Raw genomic sequence first — 23,511 nt, forward strand, 5'->3', positions numbered from 1 at the left:
TGTTTCCTCGAGTCACAGCTCAAGGAATTATCCTGATCGGTCATTCAACTTGCTCTAAGCCGGGAATTTCTAGGCTTGGGGTTTACAAGTTACTTCCTTTGACCTGGTAACAATGGCTCCTGCTTTACTCATTCCCAGCTGCTCATCCACTCGTACCCCAATAATCTCTTCCTTTTGGAGGGTAATCAAAGAACTAGTAGGAAACGTCCTGGAAGAGGTATTATATTAACCAATGCGTGTCTCTGCATTGCCATTGATGATGATGACGTTGCATTGTCAAGGTAACCCGCACGCATCTACATACCCTGTAAAGGCAGCAGAAATGTATATTAATCACAACTCCCAATGCCCATGTGAAGACTACCGCAAGCCTCTTCCACTTGCAGTTGCTAAAGCCGGCTAGGGCGGCACCTGCTTAAGACAGTGTCACCGCTGTACGGCAATGGAGTCATCTAATATGTTTTTGTGCCTCGGATTTTTGACACTGTGGCAGAGGTCTGCTTCCTCATTGTAGGAAAGTGCTCTATCAGCTCCATGGACTTTTCCTTCCTCGCCACAAGGTCCTCGAAGGACGCAAAGGCTGTTGTCTTGAAGGCCTCCATGTAACCGTGAAGCATGTTCTTGAGAGCCAGAACCCAAAGTGAGTTGCAAAGGGCCGAAGTAGCCCAATGATGCTGGTGGCTAAGGCAGTGGAGGCACAGGTTATGGGGATCCGGGTCAGGGAACAGCAGATGACCTTCCTAGCATTGTTTAAAACTGATCTGGGAAATACCCTCGCCCCCAATGGTAGAACCCAAAAGGATTGAACAGGCCCACAGATCTCTGCAAGAAGCTCCGGATCAGGCCCAGCGGCGCGAGACCTAGGGTATGGAAGGTTCTCTGTGCATGACGTAGACATAGCCTGCCCCCGGGTAGAATCGTGCCTGTGCACAAAATGCTCTATTCTCAGTACAGAGGGTGCAGGCCTCCTCTGGAGTCTGAAGGAAGAGGGACAGGCCGTGCCACTGGATAGAGGCTATACAATATCAAGGTGAGTACACCCGAGAACTAAGTGAAAAGCTTCACAGAGATGTCCAGAACGTTAAGCGATCTGATAGTATAGGTCTGTTCACAAGAGCTCAAATGTAATTTCCTTGTCCTTTGCCATTTCAGCTCCGTGTGCACCAGATTATGTGGGATCCATAGATTCCTGTGGCAGTGACGTGGTCATCTACTGGGACGCCAGTGATGGGGCCATATCCTACACAGTGACCGCCACACAGAGCAACGGAAACCTGACTTCCTGTAGATCAGCCATCACATCCTGCCACCTCTCAGACCTGCCCTGCGGAGAATCCTTCCAAGCAACAGTCCGTGCATCAAGCCACACCTGCGACAGCTCGCTCAGCTCCATCATTGAGTTCCACACAGGTAAGAATGTAACGCTTCTAGGGTCTTCGATGCCCAACATGCGTAACTCTTGGAGACTGCTTGGTTCGGTTCTAAGGTTATACTTTCTTGTCTAGATCTGTTCCTTCTATGGCTATTTAAGCAGGTGCTTGCCCGAATTCTATGTTTGCAATGCTGCCTTATGCAAGGATCCAATGAATGACTTTGCCGCTGATATGCCAAGGCTGGATGCTTTGGTTGTGCGATAATGCCCACTCCTTTGACGACTTTTCCCATGTGGATCCCTCCCTGATCCAACATCTTGGCCCGCCCGGGCACACACACACCCCGGTCGCTCACTAACCCTCGTCTACACAGAGAATTCACCCAACCATCCCTTATGCCCGTATGACCATATCTTTATGGGTGATTTGCGCCCGGCCCGCTTCCCTGACGGACCCTGGTAAGAGTCTTCCCCACATGGGCACTGTGCTGCTCCCGATGTGTTTCTTGGCGCTTCTTCTAAGGCAGAACTGGTCCTTTTTCTGGGCCGCGACTTTGAGCACATGAGCAGGCCTCATCAATGGCCTGCGAAACCTTTCTTTGCATGAGAATGAGCTAATTGTGAAGCAGGTCTGATAGCCTTCAGCAATCTCACTGGGCGACACCTGTGTCTTCAGGAGGACATACGCTCTCTCCATGGCCAGTGCTACAATAAGGCAATTCTAGGGACACCGCCTACAGCCCCACCAGTCGAGTGGATGCAGCTATGCCATATTGGCCTTAGTTGGGACCCAGTTACATGAGGGGAGGGCACCAAAATATCTTCCTCAGGCATTCCTGAACTACCAGCCGCATCTTCTTTTATGCAGTGCACATGTGACTCATATTGCCACCCTGGTATTAATTCTACTTCCATGTCCACTTTCTCTAAATACCATCACTAGGCCAATGAGAGAGCTCAGGATGCGGTCATTATGTTCTGTTAAGGACCTGCATTCTGAGATGTTAGATTAGGTCAGAGAACCCCCCACTCATCTCCTCTGCCTCCATGGTGCCCCAGTCTGGGCCTCTCCGCCTTCATAAACTACACCCATAGTCACCCTCGCCACTCAGGGCCGGCCTTAGGGGCAGCAGCGTCCTGGGCGAATTGGCACCCCTTCTGCCCCCCGAGCCCCTGGTCAACACGGGGCAGAAGGGGGCGGGGGCAGGATGTGCCACTTTCTGTTTACCTCCTTGCTCCGGCGAGGAGGTAAACAGAACAGTAGCACCCTATTGTTGTTAAATGCGCGCCGCCGCAGGCGCATTCAACAACAATGAGGCGCCTGCCATACCTTCTGCCAACACGCCAGCTCGGGGGAGCCCTTGAAATACTCCCCTGAGCTGGCGTGGTAATGGCACCTTTTGCTATCAAAAGCGCCCACGGCGGATGGGCGTACCCAATAACAACAGGGTGCTGATCACCCCACTGTTACCAAATTTGCCCGGCGCTGCATCCAACAGCAACAGCGCGCCTTCTCCCACCACGCCAGCTCAGGGGAGCCCTTGAAAGACTCCCCCGAGCTTGCGTGGCGGGGGCTAATGGCGCCCTGGGGGGCGTGGCACCCGGGGCGGTCGCCTGGCTCACCCTCCCCTAAGGCTGGGCCTGTCGCCACTCTTCCTCACTGAGGCCGTCCATGGTAATAGATAGAAGCCTCTGGATTTTCCTTTTGCCATTTCTAATGCGCCCATTCTTTTGTATTTTCTTTTACATGAGTGACATTTTGGAATCTGTAGCCGTGCCATTTTACAATGTACATCTTTTGCACCCCAAACATTGGCTACAGTACCCGACCTTTTCGACTTTTGAGCATATTACGGGCCGGTTGGACCTCGTTAAAGAACCTTTAACATAGTCCACAGACCATGACCAGAAGGGGAAGTCTGCAAGGTCAGGTAGAATGGCTTAAATGGTACACTGAATATCATGTAAAATGATCAGTATAATATAAGCAAGTGGGTGCTGGGCTGCTGCTGTGTAATATTAATGCGTTAATGCACGGTATGAGGCTGGAAGGTTGAATGAGGGACACTCAAAGTGTATACCTTGTCCATTAGGCACCCCCCTCACATCAGACACTTGAACACACACTCCACACTTGCACCGCAAATGATGTTAGCCAGTGTAACTGTAACAATGTTCTTTTTCCACGCTTTCCAGTGCCTTGCACTCCACAAAGTTTTGACGGCATCTACGAGTGTAACAGTGACTCCGCTTCCTTGTTTTGGGCGTCAACACCTGGTGCCATCCAGTACACAGCAAGCGTAGTGGCATCAAATGGAAACTCGACAACCTGCACCTCTGCTAACACTACCTGTGACGTCAGCGGTCTGCGCTGTGGTCAGAACTATACTATTCATGTCTCTGCTGCAAACCAGAACTGCTCTGCTGCATCGGACGGATTTAATGAAATTATGACAGGTAAAGCAGGCCACACATTAAGAAATTCCTCTATAAAATACAGTGAGAAAATGGAAAAATCATTTTATGTGAGAATTCTGCTTCTGGATCTCTGTTACTACTCTCCTGTTGCAAGTGTAGTGTTCCAAACGTCAATTCTGCAATCAGGTGTAGGGTGTTAATTTTTCATTCTAGGACCAAAATGGCGACTAAGGGACCAGATGGGAAAAGAATCATAAAACTGTATACACAAATGCACGCTATGTTTTTTCAACGTATCACTTTCGCACCTTGTGTGGAACGTTGGCAGCTGGAGAACCAACCAGGATCCTTATAACCCAGGCACCATTTGCTTTCGTTGCCCACATTTTCAAGGATCTTGATGTCTCCCTTTTCTATGGTGACCAGATTAAAAAAAGTAAAAAAAAGGGACAGACCATGGACATAGAAGTAGGACTAAAGTAAACACAAATAAAAAAACAGGCCAGGCCATGGACATAGAACTGGGACTGAAGTAAACACAAATAAAACTGCAGTTCTACTTCTATGTCGCTGGCCTGTTGAGAGGGGGGGGTGTGCTCACAGGCACACTCCTCTCATTGGATGAGAGCAGCCGGTGAGGGGAAGGGGGAGGAAATGGGGAGGTGAAAAGCATTCACGCCCCATTCACGCACAGAAAGAGTCGCACCAGGCCCGATTTTGGGATTTCGACATCGGGTCCTGGCAAAAACCGGGACCATAACCACCCACCCTTCTAATGCCAGGATGGGTTTTATAAAACAAAAAAACTCCTGGGATTTCAGGACAGAGGGTGATTTCCCAGAACTGTCCCAGGAAAACTGGGATGTCAGGTCATCCTATCCTTTTCCCTGTCCACTCCAGAAGACTGCCATGTACAGCCTCTGTGGCCCACCACTTACCTCGCGTGCCTGGCCCCAGCGGCTCCCCTGCTGTCCTCCTCGGTCACTTCAGCACCTTCCAGCCCTCACTTTTCTATGTGCATCACGGAAGTATGCGTCCTTCTTGTCTCTGTACATCCTTACACCTCTCCTTTGTGCTGTGAAGACACTTGTGAAAGTGGCAGCCATCGTTAAAGGGGCCGTTTTCAAGCTGTTTAAATGTTCAGTTGCCAAGCTCTTTGCACATGTTGTGCAAATTAACGTTTAATTATGCAATATTCCAGGTAAAATATAACAACCAGTCAGAAGACCAGTAGCAAAATATAACAGAATCATGTCATACAATTGGATAGTAATAATAAATTAGCTAATAAAATCCAAAAAGTGAATTCAAAGGAAAGAGAGGAAAAAAACAAAAAAAAGTAGAAGAGGAAAAAAGAAATTCAGCGAAAAGCAGAAAATAGCAAACTCAAACAATTTCAATAACCAGACGCATGAATTATGGAAAGCCTTATACAGTAACGAAGATGGAAAATCCACAGCATGTATACAATAAAAAGGCATAATAAACCTCAAAACGATGTCAATGAAATCTCCAGGAAACAAAATTATACAAACCTAACCAATATATTACCCATATACATCAAGGAACTTATCAATGTCTCCCGCTTGATTATGAATAACTTTCTCATAAGTACAAATGGGGAGCAGTTCCTCATCCCAGTCATTTATACAAAATGATCCACTCGATTTCCAAGATCTTAATACCATTTTCTTAGCAATCATGCTAGCGTGGAGAAGCCAAATGCTTTTGCTGAATGGAATTTCCTCCATCAGAGACACCTCTCCCAAAACCAGTAAAGAGGCCTTCCTAGGGACTGTACACCAAAGAACCAAGCACAACCTCTCACAAACACCCTTCTAGAACATCTTAGTTTTCGGACAGAACCAATTCAAATGGCCGAGGGTACCCCTCGCAGTTTTACACTTCCAACAAAGGTCGTTCTCCAAAAGTTGTCTTCTGAACAACCTAACGGCGTCCAGTAGGACCTAAAAAGGAGCTTTGTCTGTGAAGCTCTGAGGCCCGAGTCCATACTCATTAAGCATGTATTTCCACAGCATTGTTGCCAACAAATCAATGTCCTCCCCTAGTTCTTCTGTCCAGATGATTGGCAACATTGGGTCTCCTTTACGGCAAGCCTTTAAGACTCCAAACATAGTAGCAGCAGGATGAGATGCAGTTTTGCAGATCAGTAAAGGCGATGAAGCAACATTCTGAGCCCCCAATCGACACACATCCAAAACTGCACTAATAATGCTCTTTAGCCTCCTGTATTCCACATATGTGCAATCAGACATCTCAAACAAATGACTTAATTGTGAATAAGATAACCATTTGTCTCCATCAAGCAAATCTTTAAAGTATTTTATGCCCGCTAAGAACCACGCTGGCCAAAATAGGACTATTCCTTGTGATTTCAAGACCGGGGTAAGCCAGAGAGAGGCAATAGGGAAAACGTAAGGCTCTGTACCCATGCGTTTAGAAATATCACGCCAACAGTCTTGTAAAAATTCAGTCAGCAGATTGATACCTTTAGAGGTTTTTTTTTCTGGTCATCAGTTGAGCTTCTGGGTCCAACTGCAACAAAGCACTGCATTCCCAAATTAAATCTTGTGCCTGTTCCTCACCTGCTCCAATGATCTTACATAGATGACGAGTTGAAAATGACAGATGGTAATCTGCAAAGTTCGGTAGGTTCATTCCTCCTTGCTTAACAAACAGGGAGCTGCATTTTCCACATTGCAAGTCTTGGCGGTTTTCCGTCCCAAATGAACTTTTGCATGATTCTGTCAATTTCCTTGAAAAAATGTCCTGGAATTTTGTGTGATTATTTGAACACAGACGGAAACATTGCATTTGGCCGCGCAGCCGGATGCTAATTTTTTCAGTGTCACTGGGTGAAGGCACTAACGGCCATAATTGCCTTTAACCCTTTTTAACAGCCCTTGGGCCTCCTGCAATATTTAAATTGGGTTGTGAGTAATTAGGCCCTGCTAGTGGCCTCACCTGAGGAACTAACACTACATTATGCACTTGCAATGTTGAAGGGCTACTGTAAAGAATGAGTTATTCGAGGGCATTAGCCGCTGCTACAATTAGGATGAGAATCGCTAATTTTACAAAATGGTTTCACAGGACACTTCAGATGTGATAGTGCCTCAGAAGCGGCCTGCAGTGCGTGCGATTCCATACGGTGTCCTTCGGGCCCCCTCCCATCCACTTTTGGGGTAAACTAGTGGCAGATGGCATTTTAACACATGCAGAGTGTTGCAGAATCATTGCCAGGTTGGGCCCCGCTGACAAATAACGGTGTTAAATGATTTAATGACCTAAGTGATGTAAGGGCATTACTGAGGGTTGGGGTCTTGGGAATAAATAGGTTAATGATTGAAAGGCCTTCACAAGGTCATTTTTAAATTGCAATAATTAACATGCCCTTTTAATTTGATAGGGGGGTCTGATCAATGAACAACAGAGGACAATTGCAATCCATCGATGCTGTTACAAAATCAGTTCTAAGTGTGAACGCGGCTAGACGTAGCTATAGGAGCAGTTGGGAGTGTTATTGTGCATATTGAGAGACTGGTTTTCTATGAAGAAATAACTTTAAATGGGTGATGTTGCACAGCTGGGTCCCTTTGTTCACTAGCTGACACTGCCCACCATGGAAGAGAAAAAGCACACGTTTGTTGCCTATTTTGAACGAATCTCTGTGAAATGAGCAGCACTTCTTGTTATGTGTGAATTTAGGTTCTACTGGACCTGTGCTGGGTACATTTCCAGGTGAGAGCCTACATACAGCTCCTGTTGCATGCCAAATCTAGGCCTTCCTGCAAGTCAAAATGAGTCACACAATAAAACTATTTTTAAAACTTTAGTTTATACCCGCTATACCTGCTAGTTAATGAGCAAAATAAATTGTTTTTGGCAATTTACAAGCTGGAAGTTTCTGCCAATTAATAACTGGTGACCTTAACACACAATGGGCCTCATTCCGGGATTGGAGGTAGTCATGGCGCTATGACTGCCTCCAATAACGGTACCGGCACCGGTATGGTTCAATGGGGACTTACCGGTGTAGTCCGACCTTTGCGGCACCGGTAAGTCCACATTGAAAAAGCCATTACCCATTCCCATTTGAGCCCCCATAGGGCTCAATGGGAATGGGGAAGGCGCTAATAACGGTACCCCAAATTGCGGTACCGTAATTAGCTCTGAAGTCCCTTAACGGGTCCCGTCCATAACGCCTGGTCAGACCAGGCGTTAAAGGAGGGACCCGCTAAGGGACCTCGTAGTAGGGTGGTAATGGATTACCGGCACCGGTCTCCTTACCGGTGCCCGGTATCACTTACCGCCCTACTCGGAATGAGGCCCAATTTATTTTAGAGTGTGCATTTAAATCCAGAAAGTCCAGTGGTTTATAACAGAGATGACTTATTAGGTTTACCTTAATAGCAAGTTTCTTTACTATGTAAGCTGTACGAAGAAAAATCCATTTGTGCCAAGTCACTCATTCCACAATGCCACTGAGTAGCCATGGCTGGAAGTTCACCTCCAGTTCAGAGCCACATCAGCAAGGCATTGTGGGAATGCACATTAGCCTAAAGGCAAGCCTTTTGCTGTAGGAAACTGTCTTTGTCTTACAGAGCAGTGCTACTCTCTAAACAGTGATATCAACCCAACACAGGCATTTCTCAAGACTGCACGACAACTGCATACATGGTTTCACCCTTATAAGGAATCATCAGCTGTGTGATCCTTGACAAATCATTCAAACATCACGTTCCCTTATCTGAAAAATCTGGGGATCCCTAGATGTGATTCAGCTCACACAGACTCCAACCCTCTGCAACTTCCTCCCATACCCATCCCAGCTACCTCTTTACCCCCTCGCCCTCCTGTAACTTGGTGGGTGGTCCCAGGATGTTCATCAAGGTGTGTGCTTTATAACTCCCATACATGCAGCGAGTGAGAATCATTAGAAATAAACATGGCTGCAGTTGTCGCCTGTGCCTGATAACCACTAGGGTATCACTACTCGCTGCGGGCCGATTGCGTTTAAGGTGTTAGCCCAATTGTTATGCATTTCTAAAAACGAACATGCTTATAGAAATGACTGCTAAGTATGGACTGTGATCTAGAAGTAGGTATTTATGACCTATATTGATGCTCAACCTCGCCTAGTTGCATTGTTTTTAATGGTCCTTTCCCCCGACCTTCATCTAACCTACTCCCCACCACCTCACCCTGCCACACACCAGCCCCAATCCCCTACCCGCAAACATACAACAAATATATTTTTAAAAAATCAACGAAAACGACCACGGGAGAAAAGGCACAAGGAAGGTACACACGAGAAAAATAACCATGTTAAAAACATGGTATACAACCTAATTAGGTGATGTATTAGTGTCCTGCAGCTGCTTAATCTCCATGTCATCTCTGTGGTGCCCAAATAATAATAATAATAATAATAATAATAATGTAGCATTTATATAGCGCCACAAACCCTCAGGCATCTGACCGCTGCTTATTATTACCCCCTGGGTGTGGTGCTCATTTATCGACCTCAGAAGGATAAAAGGCTGAGTTTGGCCCTGCCGGGATTCGAACCTGTGTCAGCAGGCTCTGCACAGATGGCAAAGTGAGCGCTGTGCTATCTGACCTGCTAAACATTCATCTCGTTAAGCAGGGAACGCCTTATCCGTGTCTCTAAATGGGAATGTGGAGTAAGATGCAGATCAGTCAAACAGTATTCCACAAGAGACTATAAACATATATATTTTTTAAAACATTTGCAAAAACATTCCACTTCTTTCCAAAAGGATATCTATCAAATATATGCAAATAATCCAAACGTAACCCCTGAAAACCAAAAGCCCTCATTTATTTTTCAATATGCTTACCTAGAAATCATTTATTAACGAGTGCAATGTGTATGGGTACGATACTTAGCCTAATAAAATAATGGGAATAATATTGCAAGATTGTTTTGCTAATATGTTTGTAGCCACTTGTGAAACATTGTATAATCTCTGTAGAGCCCTGTAGGGCCCTGTCACTGTGTTCTTTTTGTTGCCTAACACTGTATTCACCAACACCTTTTAAAAACACTTTTCTATTCCTGCCCCTCCTCCCAGGACGCATTTCCCAGCATTGCACTACAATTCTCAGAAAGCCATTTCCCAATGTACTCCCGAGGATCCAGGGACGTCATTTCATCAAAATGCCAGGGGTAGCGGAAGTGACATCACACGACCCTTGACCCCCTGGTGACATCACAGAAAGTGATGTCATTCGACCCCACCCAAAAGTGATATCGCAGGATGCGATGGGACACGACCTTTCACCCGTTGACAAAACAGGAAGTGCTATCACATAGCATTGTACACTACAAAAATATGGTTATATCATTATAATGTGATGTACATTTCATACAAGAATGGATCGCCATATGTATCGTTAAGATCAATGTGTATAGCCCCATATTACCAAATTACTGTGAATGCAAGCAGACGTCCATGACCAAATGATAATGATGTGTTGTTATATAGCACTTGCGCTTAAGCGCTTTATGTAGAAAAAATATACACCCAAAATCACCCAACCTGTGTTGGTACTCATTTATCGACCTCAGAAGGATGAATGTCTGAGTTGAGGCGTTTAAGAACAGACTAAATCAGTGACTCACCCCTGAAGTGTGGCTGAAATAAACCTTTAATGAGTCCAGCAATTATTGTATAGAATTCCAGAAAGACACATTATTTGGTATTCCTAATCTTTCTTATTTAGGGTCAGTGCTGAAAGTGTTAGACTTGTGGCACTCCTGTTCTTATTTTTCTTCTTTTTTTCAAGGGGCTTTAACAAGAAAGCCAGCTACTCCAGAACTAAGGAGCCACATGGTGCTGGCCACAGCCCATGAGCTTGCATTAAAAAAAAACCCCTTTTTTTTTCTTTTTCTTTCTAGAGGTTGCAAGGGTGACCACAGAGGTTGCAAGGGAGACCTCCGGGGTCGCAGCTGCGACCTCTGGTGACCCCTAAATGACGTCCCTGCGAGGATCCCATTCACTCTTGCCATGGCTCCTGGTGTTGTGAATAACCTTGCACTGATAAGCCAGGTCCTTGTTTCCTGCAATGTTACATTTGTTCAGGGTATCGACACAGCGTCTTACTCGACCTACTTCCCTTATGCGCATGCGTCTTCAGATTCTAGGGACTCTCCTCACAAAGCATGGGGCCTGTGGGCAAAGAATCAGCCTACAATACAGTGCACAGGGCGCCATTTTGTCTTGAAATGCCTGATTCTCTGAAATACAGAGGTTCCCCTTATCCGCTGCCTCACGCCGCTGTATTCCTGGGCAGACAGCAGCCACGCCTGTGCTGGGAGTGCATTTCACCACCTCACCCTGAAATGTATTCTAATGGGCAGATAGGCAGGCATGAGAGACAGCAGAGGCTCCGAATGCTGCGGTTCCAGCCAAATAAAAAGGTAACTGTGCAACGATATGGAGGAACACTGGGCAACTATGCAACCTACCACATCCCGACCAAGAGACATATGGGCGCCCTCAAAACATATCTTCTACGCGCGTCGCCTTCACAGGACATTCCCACAGACTCACATCTGGTCTAGCCCCAAGCCTCTACTGTTACTAAACCGGGGCCGCTAATGGCTGTGGTCGCCATTCTGTGTTACTGTAATGTATCCCTCCGAAATGTGTGTTACCCTGACCCTGGTCCCGTTTGTCCGTCTCTTCCGTTGTAAATCATGTCATAATGTGTTGTGATGTGTACTGTCAAGTGCGTCAATAAAGATAGTGTAAAAAAAAAAGGTAACCGTGCGCATAGGTCATGCTGTCACATTTAACGCACTTTAAGCGCATCCTGCGCACATCCAGGTGCCGTTTTGGCACAAGTCAAGGGGTCAAAGTGCTGAGATATCTCTCAGGCAACTGCAAGGTCCCTTGTCAATTTCTTTAAAAAAAAATACAAAACACACCTTATTTGAATGACAGAACCAGTCCTATTGACTTTAGTTTTTGTGTGCGTGTGTGTGTCTGTGTTTGGTTTTCTAGGAAAAGCACTCTGCCAGTGTCGTGCCCTCACTGTTTTTATCTCTTCCGCCTCCTTGAGTAGCAAGAACAGCGTGGACCCCTCAACTGTTCATCGTGTCTCGCACATGACACCTGTACTATGTTTGTAAACTTGTATTTTTGTTTTCCAGCACCATGTCCGCCGCATGGGCTCACCGTTCACTACGACTGTGAAAGGAACACTGCAGAGGCGACATGGCGTCAAAGCTACGGAGCCACAGTGTACGCGGTCACTGCCCTGGGTTCAAACGACAGAGTCGTGCGGTGTAATTCCAGCGCCCTCGCCTGCAATCTTGTGGGCTTCGCCTGCGGTCAGAATTACTCCATAACTGTTAGAGCAAGGAACAGCCAGTGTGACAGCTTACCAAGCTTGGAATACAAACTTGAAACAGGTAACAACACAACTTGTTGGGAAAAATGCCCCATTTACCAGACGCCTGTGAAATGGCCTTTGTTTTATTACGTTCAATATGATTTTCCTCGCCCAATAGGCTTGTCAAAATATAACCCTATCCTGCAGTCAAGAATTATGAGGACATTTCTGTCTGCCCACAAAACTGTAACTGAAACGTTGGTTTAGATAAGCGAGTTCCAGAAACAGTCTCCTTTTAGGACTGTATGCCTCACAGCAAATCACCATAAAAGCTTGAGCTTTCATGCCCTCACGGGTTCTGTTACACAGTCCCATGCCATGCTTAAATGCCCATCCGTGGCTCAATTGTATGTACCAGCACCTAATCCCAAAGGCCTTCTATTGACTGCAGCCAGCTGGGCGCAGGGACCGATCAGCGCTGGTATGTTACCTTAAATGTATTGTCATCCTAAACACTAATACATGCTGTGGTAAGGCCTTCACTGGTTCTCAATCCCTCACCGAATCTCCTTGAAGTCCCTGGCTCTTACCCATAAATGCCTTCACAACCAAGCTCCTTGTTATCTGGTGAAGAGATTTGCCCTCCATAGCTCCACTAGACCTCGCAGATTGGCCCAAGCCAACTGCCTCGCCATCCCACGATTCAATCTCCAAAGATCAGGTGGAACCAGCTTCCCCATCTTGGCAGCTAAATTATGGAACTCACTCCCTAATGAGCTGAGAGCAGAACCCTCCTTTCTGAGATTCAAACACCTTACCAAAGTCTGGCTGTCCTCCCAAGACATCTAACACCGGCTCACTGCCTAACTTGTACTTATAACGTACCTTTATATATACATTCTGCTTGTCTTCTTATTGCTATTTTTCTGATTGTAAATTATGTAACTCATCTGTAAACATTGTAAATAATGCCATGTTCTGCTTTCATCATGTTGTATCTAAGTAATGCGCCCGGTTGCCCCTGGGCCTGGTGCCCTTTAGAAATAAAATAAATACTAAATGCTAAATACTAAGGAGGACAGTATATTTTAGGAATACACTGCACGCTCAGTAAATGAAGCTGTACCTTAATTGAACACTCCATGCGCATATAGGTTGCTGTGCCCCGCATTTCAGGTATGATAACAAAAGCATACATGATATGTGGGACATTAGCACCTCTGTCAACTTAAAATTAAGCATTCATACCTGATCTGGCTGGCCGGATCAGGTGTTATCGGCCCGGGGCACGAATTTAAAGGACCAAGCTTAGCGTGGGTGTTTAACGAGGGTCGCCAGGCCAATAAAACCTGATCCGGCACGCCAGAGAGGGTATTAACGCTATTAGCATCCCGGGTTGCCAAGCCGGTAACCCGGAGTGCTGAGAGGATTGTATTTTAATTCAATGAAAGGGACGCCTCACAGAGTCCCGTTTATTGAATCAAAATACTTCACTAAAATGGCCACCATGGATTAGGAAGGTGGGGCTCCATACGGAGCCCCTCTTCCATTTCCATGACAGCTAGGAAGCTGGAGCAGCAACATAATGCAGCGGCGGCCGGCATCACTGATGCAGAAGAAAGCAGGTAAGTGGGGCTAGGGGTGGGAGGGACGTGAGGGTGATTAGGCAAGAGTGGAGGGGGAAGATGGTAGAATGGCGCGAGGGAAGCAGCCAGCAGGCTGCTCGGAACACAGGCTTAGATTTGTAGATTCAGCCTGCATTCCAAGAAAATTAACATGGATGGGTTTCTGCCAACATTGGGCAAGATGCGGCCGTTAGCCTCCAGGGAGAGACTATCAATGGTCGAAGGGGGGGCATTGAGAACGGGAAAAAAAAAAGCCAAATGGGACAGATACAGGCAACAAAAACCAAATAAGATTAAAGAGAAACCTAAGTTGGAAAGGGTAGTGAGGAGGCCAAAAGTATGAAAACAGAAAACAAAAATGAATGAGAATGCAAGAATGAAAGAAAAGAAAGGCATACATTAAGAAATTGAAAGGAGTGGAATGAAAAATACAAAGAATGGGGGATGGAGCAAACCAGGTGTCGTATAAGAAAGAAAGCAGCAGGAACGGGGATAATAGAAACCGACACCAGGGGATTGAACGAACGACAACAGGGAGTGAGAGTGGAATAAAGAAAAAGAAATGGAGTGAACGAGGAAGAGAAGGCTGCAGAATGTAAGAAAGCACAGTCGAGGGGGCAGTAAAGAGTGGACAGGCGACGCAGAAAGAGGTCCAAACAGATGAAACAGATGAAGGTATGGGTATATGTTCAGCAAGGAGGGCATGGGGTGGACTTAAAGAAAACAAGAGGAGATATGTAGTGAGTGATGGTTCGCAGATCAGATAAATAGAGTAGAATGAAAAACAGGAAGAGAAACCAAGGGGAAAGGATGAAGAGAGTAGGGAAAACCATGTATCAGGCTGGAGAGTGGTTATGCGGCTGGGCAGAATTTGCGGTGTGGATGTTGATGTGGGTGGGCACGCATAGGGGGCCCATTTTAGTCGTCTGCCCTGGACACCAAATTGCCTAGAATAGAATCTGTCCCGATCCCATCTATCTCGTGCTGGATTTTGAGGGCTTTCATTTACTGATATCGAAAATCCCTTCATTGGTTGCTGATTGAAGCATGGGTACAGTTCAAAGCGTTGAGCATCATGCACCATGCTTTAAGTGGAAAGGGATGCCTAGCCATCCAGGAGAAACTGGATAGATATATTCCGGCACGCTCCCTGGGATCTTCTAACGCAGCATTGGTGCATATACCTAAATTTAGGAAAGAACGCTTGGTGGCCGTGCATTTCCAGTGGCAGGGTCCAAGCTCTGGAATTATTTTAACCTTTGAGCTAAGGTCCACCAAAGACTTCTTATACTTTAAGAGGAGCCTTAAAATGTTCCTTTTCATGTAGATCTATCTCTCTTCCAGTTGTGATTTCTTTCCATCTTTATCGGCTGTCGTCTGTCTAAGCGCCATGATGGCTTTGGTGAAAGAGCGCTTTACAAATAGCTGATTAATTGATACTCCATCCTCTTTTTCACACATTGTGAATACACACATTCACACACACACACAGACACACACCCACACCGAAGCCCACACACACACCACACGCACAAACACACACACTATCCCCAGGGATAGCATTGGCAGCTGCAGTTCAGCTTCCTTCAAACACAGACCAAGCACATCACAGCCAGTAAAAGTGCTTTCATTACTAAATACAGCATGAGAAATGGCAGTGCAAATTCACCCATAGTAAAAAACAACTTTGCCACATGGGCTGCGAGCACAAGCTTCACTTACACTTACAAAAAGCAGAGTGCAGCCAGTGAAGTGCCTTCCTTGCATAGACCAAATACAGCATGTGCAATAGCAGTGCACAATTCTCCCATAGCAATAGAACCGTTGCTACATGGGCTGGGAGCAGAGGCTTAACCCAAGCTCAGAACAGGGACAGTGCAGCCAGTAGAAGTGCCTTCCTTGCATGGACCAAATACAGCATGAGCTACAGCATGAGCAACAGCAGTACATCATTCTCCCATAGCTGGGAGGGTGAGTGTAACTTCTGCTCCCAGGAATAAAACCAGTGCCACATGGGCTGAGAGCAGAAACTTCACTCACACTCAGAACAAGGACAGTGAAGCCAGTAGAAGTGCTTTCCTTTCATATACCAAATACAGCATGAGCAACAGCACTGCAACATTCTGCCATAGCCATAAAATCAGTGCCACATGGGCTGGGAGCAAAAGCTTCATTCACACTCAGAACAGGGACAGTGAAGCCAGTAGAAGTGCCTTCCTTGCATAGACCAAATACAGCATGAGCAACAGCAGTGCAACATTCTCCCATGGCAATACAACCGGTGCCACATGGGCTGGGAGCAGAAGCTTCATTCACACTCAGAACAGGGACAGTGCAGCCAGTAGAAGTGCCTTCCTTGCATAGACCAAATACAGCATGAGCAACAGCAGTGCAACATTCTCCCATGGCAATACAACCGGTGCCACATGGGCTGGGAGCAGAAGCTTCATTCACACTCAGAACAGGGACAGTGAAGCCAGTAGAAGTGCCTTCCTTGCATAGACCAAATACAGCATGAGCAACAGCAGTGCAACATTCTCCCATGGCAATACAACCGGTGCCACATGGGCTTGGAGCAGAAGCTTCATTCACACTCAGAACAGGGACAGTGCAGCCATTAGAAGTGCTTTCCTTGCATAGACCAAACGCAGCATGAGCAAAAGCAGTACAAAATTCTCCGATGGCAATATAACCGGTGCTGCATGGGCTGGGAGCAGAAGCTGCATTCATGCTCAGAACAGGAACAGTGAAGCCAGTAGAAGTGCCTTCCTTGCATAGACCAAATACAGCATGAGCAACAGCAGTGCAACATTCTGCCATAGCAATAAAACCTGTGCCACATGGGCTGGGAGCAGAAGCTGCATTCACGCTCAGAACAATGACAGCAAGACAACAGGCAATGCAGAGATGTACCTCAGTCAGGGTCTGATTTAGAAATGTACATTGTGCCCCAAACTCGTCACTAGATTACATTCTGCTGATTTTGAGTCACTCAAAATGGCATACAAACATTGCACAAAGTACGCTTGCCCGCTGCTATGTGCCTCAGTAAGTGGAGGATTTGAGAAAAATGTTGCAAATTGCAAATTGCACTCTGCCACCTGTGCAAAATGCATCACATTGAGGGGAATTGAATACGGCAAAAATATGCCTGCTTGCAGGAGACCCCACACACTGTTTGAAGGGCACGTGTATTCGTGCCCAGGGGAGCACGCAAAGGTAGCTTTTCTGGCTGTTTATGATTTGCGTGTGGGCGTGTCAGTGGCGTTAAGGGCGCAACTTGTGAATACTCTTACGCGCAGTGTCCTTCTCGAGGCACAGACCTTTAGGGATTTCTGTGCACATTTCCATGAATCGGCCCCATAAATGTAGAAGGTGCTAATTAGCAACATCTGCATATAGGTGGCGACTCCGGTTTCCATTATGCCCAAGTCCATGTTCTTCAGCACCTCCTACTGCCATGAACGCAAGTGTAGCGTTTGCAAGCGGGCTGCTCTTTTGCTAGTGGCGCGGGCGTGGGCCTCTGTCATCTCGTGGGGGACCTAGAGCGCAAGTCGTTCCATCCTCTGTTAGGTCATCCTTGATCCCCGGCACTGCGTAGACAACATTCACCTTGTCCTCTATGGCAGCCGGGCCACATAGCCTGTCTCTCGTGCACAGTGGTACTGCTGTGACGCGCTGCACCACACAATGTGAGTTCCACCTTCAGGATTTCTTCTACCATGACTGGCGGTTCTACCTCCCCGTACTTCATGGCCCTCGCTCGCCCTTCCAGTCAGGTGTACACTGTGCTGGTTTTAAAGGTAGACCTCTTAGGGAGGTTTGTTGGCCTGCGAATGGGTGCAAGTGATTGACTTTCTCTTAACACGTTTTCATAGCTCCCTGTAGTTTTCTTTTTTCTTTTTTTTCTAATGTCACTTTTTCATTCCAAGCATATAAATGTATCTTCTGTATGCAAATGAGTAATTTATGGAACTTTTTGCGCTGTGCAAACTGCACTGCCAAAAAACACCGTAATTCACAGAGCGGTGCAAAGTGTGTTTTTGCAGCGCAAAGTCACTTTGCACTGCAAAAGTACTCTTTGCACTGCATTCAATGGGCTTAATTCACGGCGCAAAGAGAGCTTTTGCAGTGCAAAGTGACTTTGTACTGCAAAAATACACTTTGCACTGCTCTGTGAATCAGGCTGTTTGTTGCTTTGCACCCGGCAAAAAGTTCCATGAATTCGGCCGTAAGTGTCTTTGGGCCCGATTTACAAAGCGTTTTTCAATGTGATTGCGCCATTGTAAAATGTTTTGTAAATCGGGCCCTTTTTCTTTGGGAACAGTTGAGCTGTTCCTTCTGCACTGTTATCGGGTAGGGGCCATTTGTTACAAGCAGGTGCTGTTCTGATGTCACTTTCTTAGTCGCTGGATTGTGCAGCAGTGAATTTATCGCTGTTGGAGTGGCCGCACCCCTGACAAATTGTCCCCCGGCCCACACATTTTGTATAAGGTACATATTCGGCCACTGGCACAATTTGCACTATCAGCTGAAACAGTATTTTTAGCATCAGACTGTAAGGGTCTGATTCACAGACGCGTTTTATAATGGCGCAATCGCATTGAAAAACGCTCTGTGAATCAGGCCCTAAATCAGCCCACTGTGCAAGCTTCTCACACACAGGCCTGGTGGGGCACAGGCGGCAACAGCAGCACACATCTCCCTCCTCCCTCCTCCCCGAACAGGTACATAGGCAGCAGCAGCACACATCTCCCTCCTCCCTCCTCCCCGAACAGCTACATAGGCAGCAGCAGCACACATCTCCCTCCTCCCTCCTCCCTCCTCCCCGAACAGCTACATAGGCAGCAGCAGCACACATCTCCCTCCTCCCCGAACAGGTACATAGGCAGCAGCAGCACACATCTCCCTCCTCCCTCCTCCCCGAACAGGTACATAGGCAGCAGCAGCACACATCTCCCTCCTCCCTCCTCCCCGAACAGGTACATAGGCAGCAGCAGCACACATCTCCCTCCTCCCTCCTCCCCGAACAGCTACATAGGCAGCAGCAGCACACATCTCCCTCCTCCCCGAACAGGTACATAGGCAGCAGCAGCACACATCTCCCTCCTCCCTCCTCCCCGAACAGCTACATAGGCAGCAGCAGCACACATCTCCCTCCTCCCTCCTCCCCGAACAGGTACATAGGCTGCAGCAGCACACATCTCCCTCCTCCCTCCTCCCCGAACAGGTACATAGGCAGCAGCAGCACACATCTCCCTCCTCCCTCCTCCCCGAACAGCTACATAGGCAGCAGCAGCACACATCTCCCTCCTCCCTCCTCCCCGAACAGGTACATAGGCAGCAGCAGCACACATCTCCCTCCTCCCTCCTCCCCGAACAGCTACATAGGCAGCAGCAGCACACATCTCCCTCCTCCCTCCTCCCCGAACAGGTACATAGGCAGCAGCAGCACACATCTCCCTCCTCCCTCCTCCCCGAACAGCTACATAGGCAGCAGCAGCACACATCTCCCTCCTCCCTCCTCCCCGAACAGGTACATAGGCAGCAGCAGCACACATCTCCCTCCTCCCTCCTCCCCGAACAGGTACATAGGCAGCAGCAGCACACATCTCCCTCCTCCCTCCTCCCCGAACAGCTACATAGGCAGCAGCAGCACACATCTCCCTCCTCCCTCCTCCCCGAACAGGTACATAGGCAGCAGCAGCACACATCTCCCTCCTCCCTCCTCCCCGAACAGGAACATAGGCAGCAGCAGCACACATCTCCCTCCTCCCTCCTCCCCGAACAGGTACATAGGCAGCAGCAGCACACATCTCCCTCCTCCCTCCTCCCCGAACAGGACACATCTCCCTCCTCCCTCCTCCCCGAACAGGTACATAGGCAGCAGCAGCACACATCTCCCTCCTCCCTCCTCCCCGAACAGGTACATAGGCAGCAGCAGCACACATCTCCCTCCTCCCTCCTCCCCGAACAGGACACATCTCCCTCCTCCCTCCTCCCCGAACAGGTACATAGGCAGCAGCAGCACACATCTCCCTCCTCCCTCCTCCCCGAACAGGTACATAGGCAGCAGCAGCACACATCTCCCTCCTCCCTCCTCCCCGAACAGGTACATAGGCAGCAGCAGCACACATCTCCCTCCTCCCTCCTCCCCGAACAGGTACATATGCAGCAGCAGCACACATCTCCCTCCTCCCTCCTCCCCGAACAGGACACATCTCCCTCCTCCCTCCTCCCCGAACAGGTACATAGGCAGCAGCAGCACACATCTCCCTCCTCCCTCCTCCCCGAACAGGTACATAGGCAGCAGCAGCACACATCTCCCTCCTCCCTCCTCCCCGAACAGGACACATCTCCCTCCTCCCTCCTCCCCGAACAGGTACATAGGCAGCAGCAGCACACATCTCCCTCCTCCCTCCTCCCCGAACAGGTACATAGGCAGCAGCAGCACACATCTCCCTCCTCCCTCCTCCCCGAACAGGTACATAGGCAGCAGCAGCACACATCTCCCTCCTCCCAGAACAGGTACATAGGCAGCAGCAGCACACATCTCCCTCCTCCCTCCTCCCCGAACAGGACACATCTCCCTCCTCCCCGAACAGGTACATAGGCAGCAGCAGCACACATCTCCCTCCTCCCTCCTCCCCGAACAGGTAAGCAGCAGCAGCACAAGTGTGACTCTTACACACACACACACACACACACACGCACGGAGACAGCACTGCAGCACACACAGTGCAAGTTTCCCTCAAATACGCATCAAGCTGGCTTGAATGAAAGTAGGTGAAAGGCAGGCAGCTGGAGAACACCTTTTCTATGTCTATCATTGCTGGAACAGCCAGATAGAGGGCGCTGTGTAATACTGTTTAGTACAAGCATGTATTAGGATCCATCATGGGTACAGTGCAGTATTAATTAGCTCTGAGAGCAAGTTCATCAAATTATAAAACCAGGACTTCAAGTCCCAGAATGCAAAAAAAAAGCAGGAATGGATCCACCTATCCCATATGACAGACGTGCAATTAAGATCTAAATTGCCTGGTCATCAACACATTGTTATGTTTATGTGTCCATGAACTATTCCCAAACTAGAACGGCATCTATGTTTTCTATCTGCAGTGCCCTGTGCGCCATCGGATGTGCAAAGTAGTCTTCAATATGACAGCCATGCCATCTCTGTCACTTGGGCGGCGAGTAGCGGAGCAGACGGGTACACGGCGACTGCAAGCATCGACGAACACGTGGCCTCGTGTACCACGTCTGGCACCACCTGCGACATCCCCGGCCTGTTCTGCAGCAAGCAGTACCTGATCGCGGTCACTGGCTCCTCTGGGATCTGCAACAGTTCCGACAGTGTCTCGACACTTCAGAAAACAAGTAGGTTGTGCCGACATATCTAACTACTTCCATTGGTTCTATGTCCGCCTCCCTTATGTGAACCCCTTTTCCTGACCCCTCACTCACCGCATCCCAAGCGCTGCCATTTCCCCATATATGCCTGGTGATCCTACCCAGTGCTTGGAAATGACATAATTTAATGAGGGAACTTCCTCCCCTCCCCCTTTGCGTGGGGAGTGGGGTGTGTAGTGGGTGGTGGGAGGTGAATTGTCAGTGGAGTGAGTGTGGCAGAGTGGGCTGGGCTAGTGTCGAATTATGTGGGTGGCCTGAATATCGAATACTGGCTGCTTTGCATGAAAACAAAGTGCATTTTGGGAACATAAAAAGGACCACCAATGTATCAAACACGTCTGTGATAGTAATTGAAACTTGCATTCCTTCTGAGCATGCAATGACACTGGGTACAGTGCTCATTTCATCTGGCAGAATACTCACCACGACAGTAAAGTGAGTGCAATGCACAAAAAAATATGTAAGTACAGACTTGGACATTGTTATCGTTTGAGCTTGGGTTGTCCTAGAGAGCAAAGGGAACGCTCTGATGCTGCTTGGAAAGGCTTGCCTATCAATGCACGTATCGACACTTCAAAAGCTCAGTGTTCAGGGGACTCGAGGCAATCCACAGAATATCGATCCGGCAAGACCATTTTTTGCCAGATCACAGCTCTGTCTTGTTCCTGCCCAATTCCTTCCCTGCTCCTACCTACTACGCTTAACAACGCTTCTTGCAACTCTCAGCTCTATGCCTCAGTTCTATTCCACTCTCCTTCTCACCCGTGCCACTCTGCTGGCCGGCTCCTCCTCTTTTACTCACCTCATTTTACTCCTCTGCAACCATGTCAGCCTGAAGCTGCACTGCCTCCTTTTGCACGTCCCAGTTCTGCTTGGTCTCCTCTTCCTGTCCCTTCTTTGGTCACCTCCTCTACCCACTCCATGCTTCACCCGCCTCCCTTCGACCCATTCTCTGCCCAGTCCACAATTCAATGCTCCTTTGTGCATGACGGCGTAAGGTGCAAAGCTTTCCTTCGCAAAACGGCGCACTTCGCAACCAAAGCCTTCTTGCAATTCTCAGCCTTGGGAATTCATCAGAATACTTTCGTTAACTTGACAAAACACACTCCCATGGACAGGCTTGGCCTGGCCTATAGGGCAATAGGGCAATGCCGAACCAAAAACACAAAATGCTTGTGTGGCCAAGTTTTTTGGGGCAAAGTGGGCCACTTTTTTGACCAATGTGAGCCAGTCTGATAAGTTACTTCACCATGCGGCTAGTAGTTTTGATTAGTGTTCCTGAATAAATATTCTTTAAAACGCACAATTTGTATCACATTGTATGAAAAACCTCCCCCTTGGGCACCACTCAAGCAGTCTATCCCAAAAGGAATGATTTGCCATTGGCAACTGTGAGCCACTTTTTCATTGATGCCTGAGACACTTGTATGTCCCAATCTGACCCTGGCCATGGAGCTGTAGACGAGAATACATGATTGTCTCTGTAATTGTTGCCAAGAGATATTTCAAACTATGTTCTGAGGATCACACACAAGTAACAAAAAAAATGAGTACCCAAAAAAGACACTGGAATGTTGCTGGTTTTCGGTCTGATTTTAAGCAATTCATTTGGAAAATTGTGCTGTAAAATGCAACATTCTGCTGCATTTATTTAAAAATGTTTTGAGAGACGAACCACTCCGCATTCTACTAGGGGAGTCAGGTTAGCCTACTTTGTTTGCTCACTTGGTGCATTTTGAGGTGGGTATTTGCACATCCCTCCCGGCACTCAATTGTGAAAGTTACCCTGTCACAGCTGAGAAACATACACATTTCAAATCATTTATTGAGGGTTTTCTAACTGAATTCATTCGAGTTTGCTATAATCGGGCATTGCCATCAAATTATTCTTTCAGCAAATTTATTTTCAAGTTGAAGCCTGAATCTTTTGAGGATTTAGCCATGCTAAACAATATCCTCAAAAGATCTTAGATCGCATGTTAGTGATTTCAATTATAGCAGGGTGAAGACAGTTCCGGCTGATGATAGGGGGATCACTTATCCATACCTAAGGATGACCATAAGGCCTGGATTTCCACCTTGAGGCGGTCTTTCATGGCGGAAAAACGCTGCAAACCCGGACTCAAGGTAGCATGTAGATTCCTACCAAACAGCCAATTAAATAAGAACATACATGAATCATGCATTTAAATTGTCATGTAAAGGGCTGTTAGAATCAAAAGCAGTGCTGCAAATGTGACCAAACAGCATTATTCCTCTCAGCAATTTAGCGCAACATTTAGCAAAATGCGCACATAT

At 47.5% G+C, this 23,511-nt stretch overlaps 1 protein-coding gene across 1 annotated transcript in view; it reads left to right on the top strand.

Annotated features, from left to right (window-relative positions):
- Positions 1-23,511, top strand: part of LOC138542778 (serine-rich adhesin for platelets-like) — a 385,335-nt gene that overhangs the window by 243,041 nt on the left and 118,783 nt on the right. Inside the window, exons 38-41 of the mRNA XM_069641863.1 lie at positions 1,153-1,410; positions 3,569-3,829; positions 11,994-12,254; positions 20,923-21,180. Of these exons, the coding sequence (XP_069497964.1) occupies positions 1,153-1,410; positions 3,569-3,829; positions 11,994-12,254; positions 20,923-21,180 (1,038 nt within the window). The remainder of the gene's footprint in view (positions 1-1,152; positions 1,411-3,568; positions 3,830-11,993; positions 12,255-20,922; positions 21,181-23,511) is intronic.

The sequence above is a fragment of the Ambystoma mexicanum genome, chromosome 1q (genome assembly GCF_040938575.1).
Source record: "Ambystoma mexicanum isolate Mex_15411 chromosome 1q, UKY_AmexF1_1, whole genome shotgun sequence".
NCBI lineage: Eukaryota > Metazoa > Chordata > Amphibia > Caudata > Ambystomatidae > Ambystoma > Ambystoma mexicanum.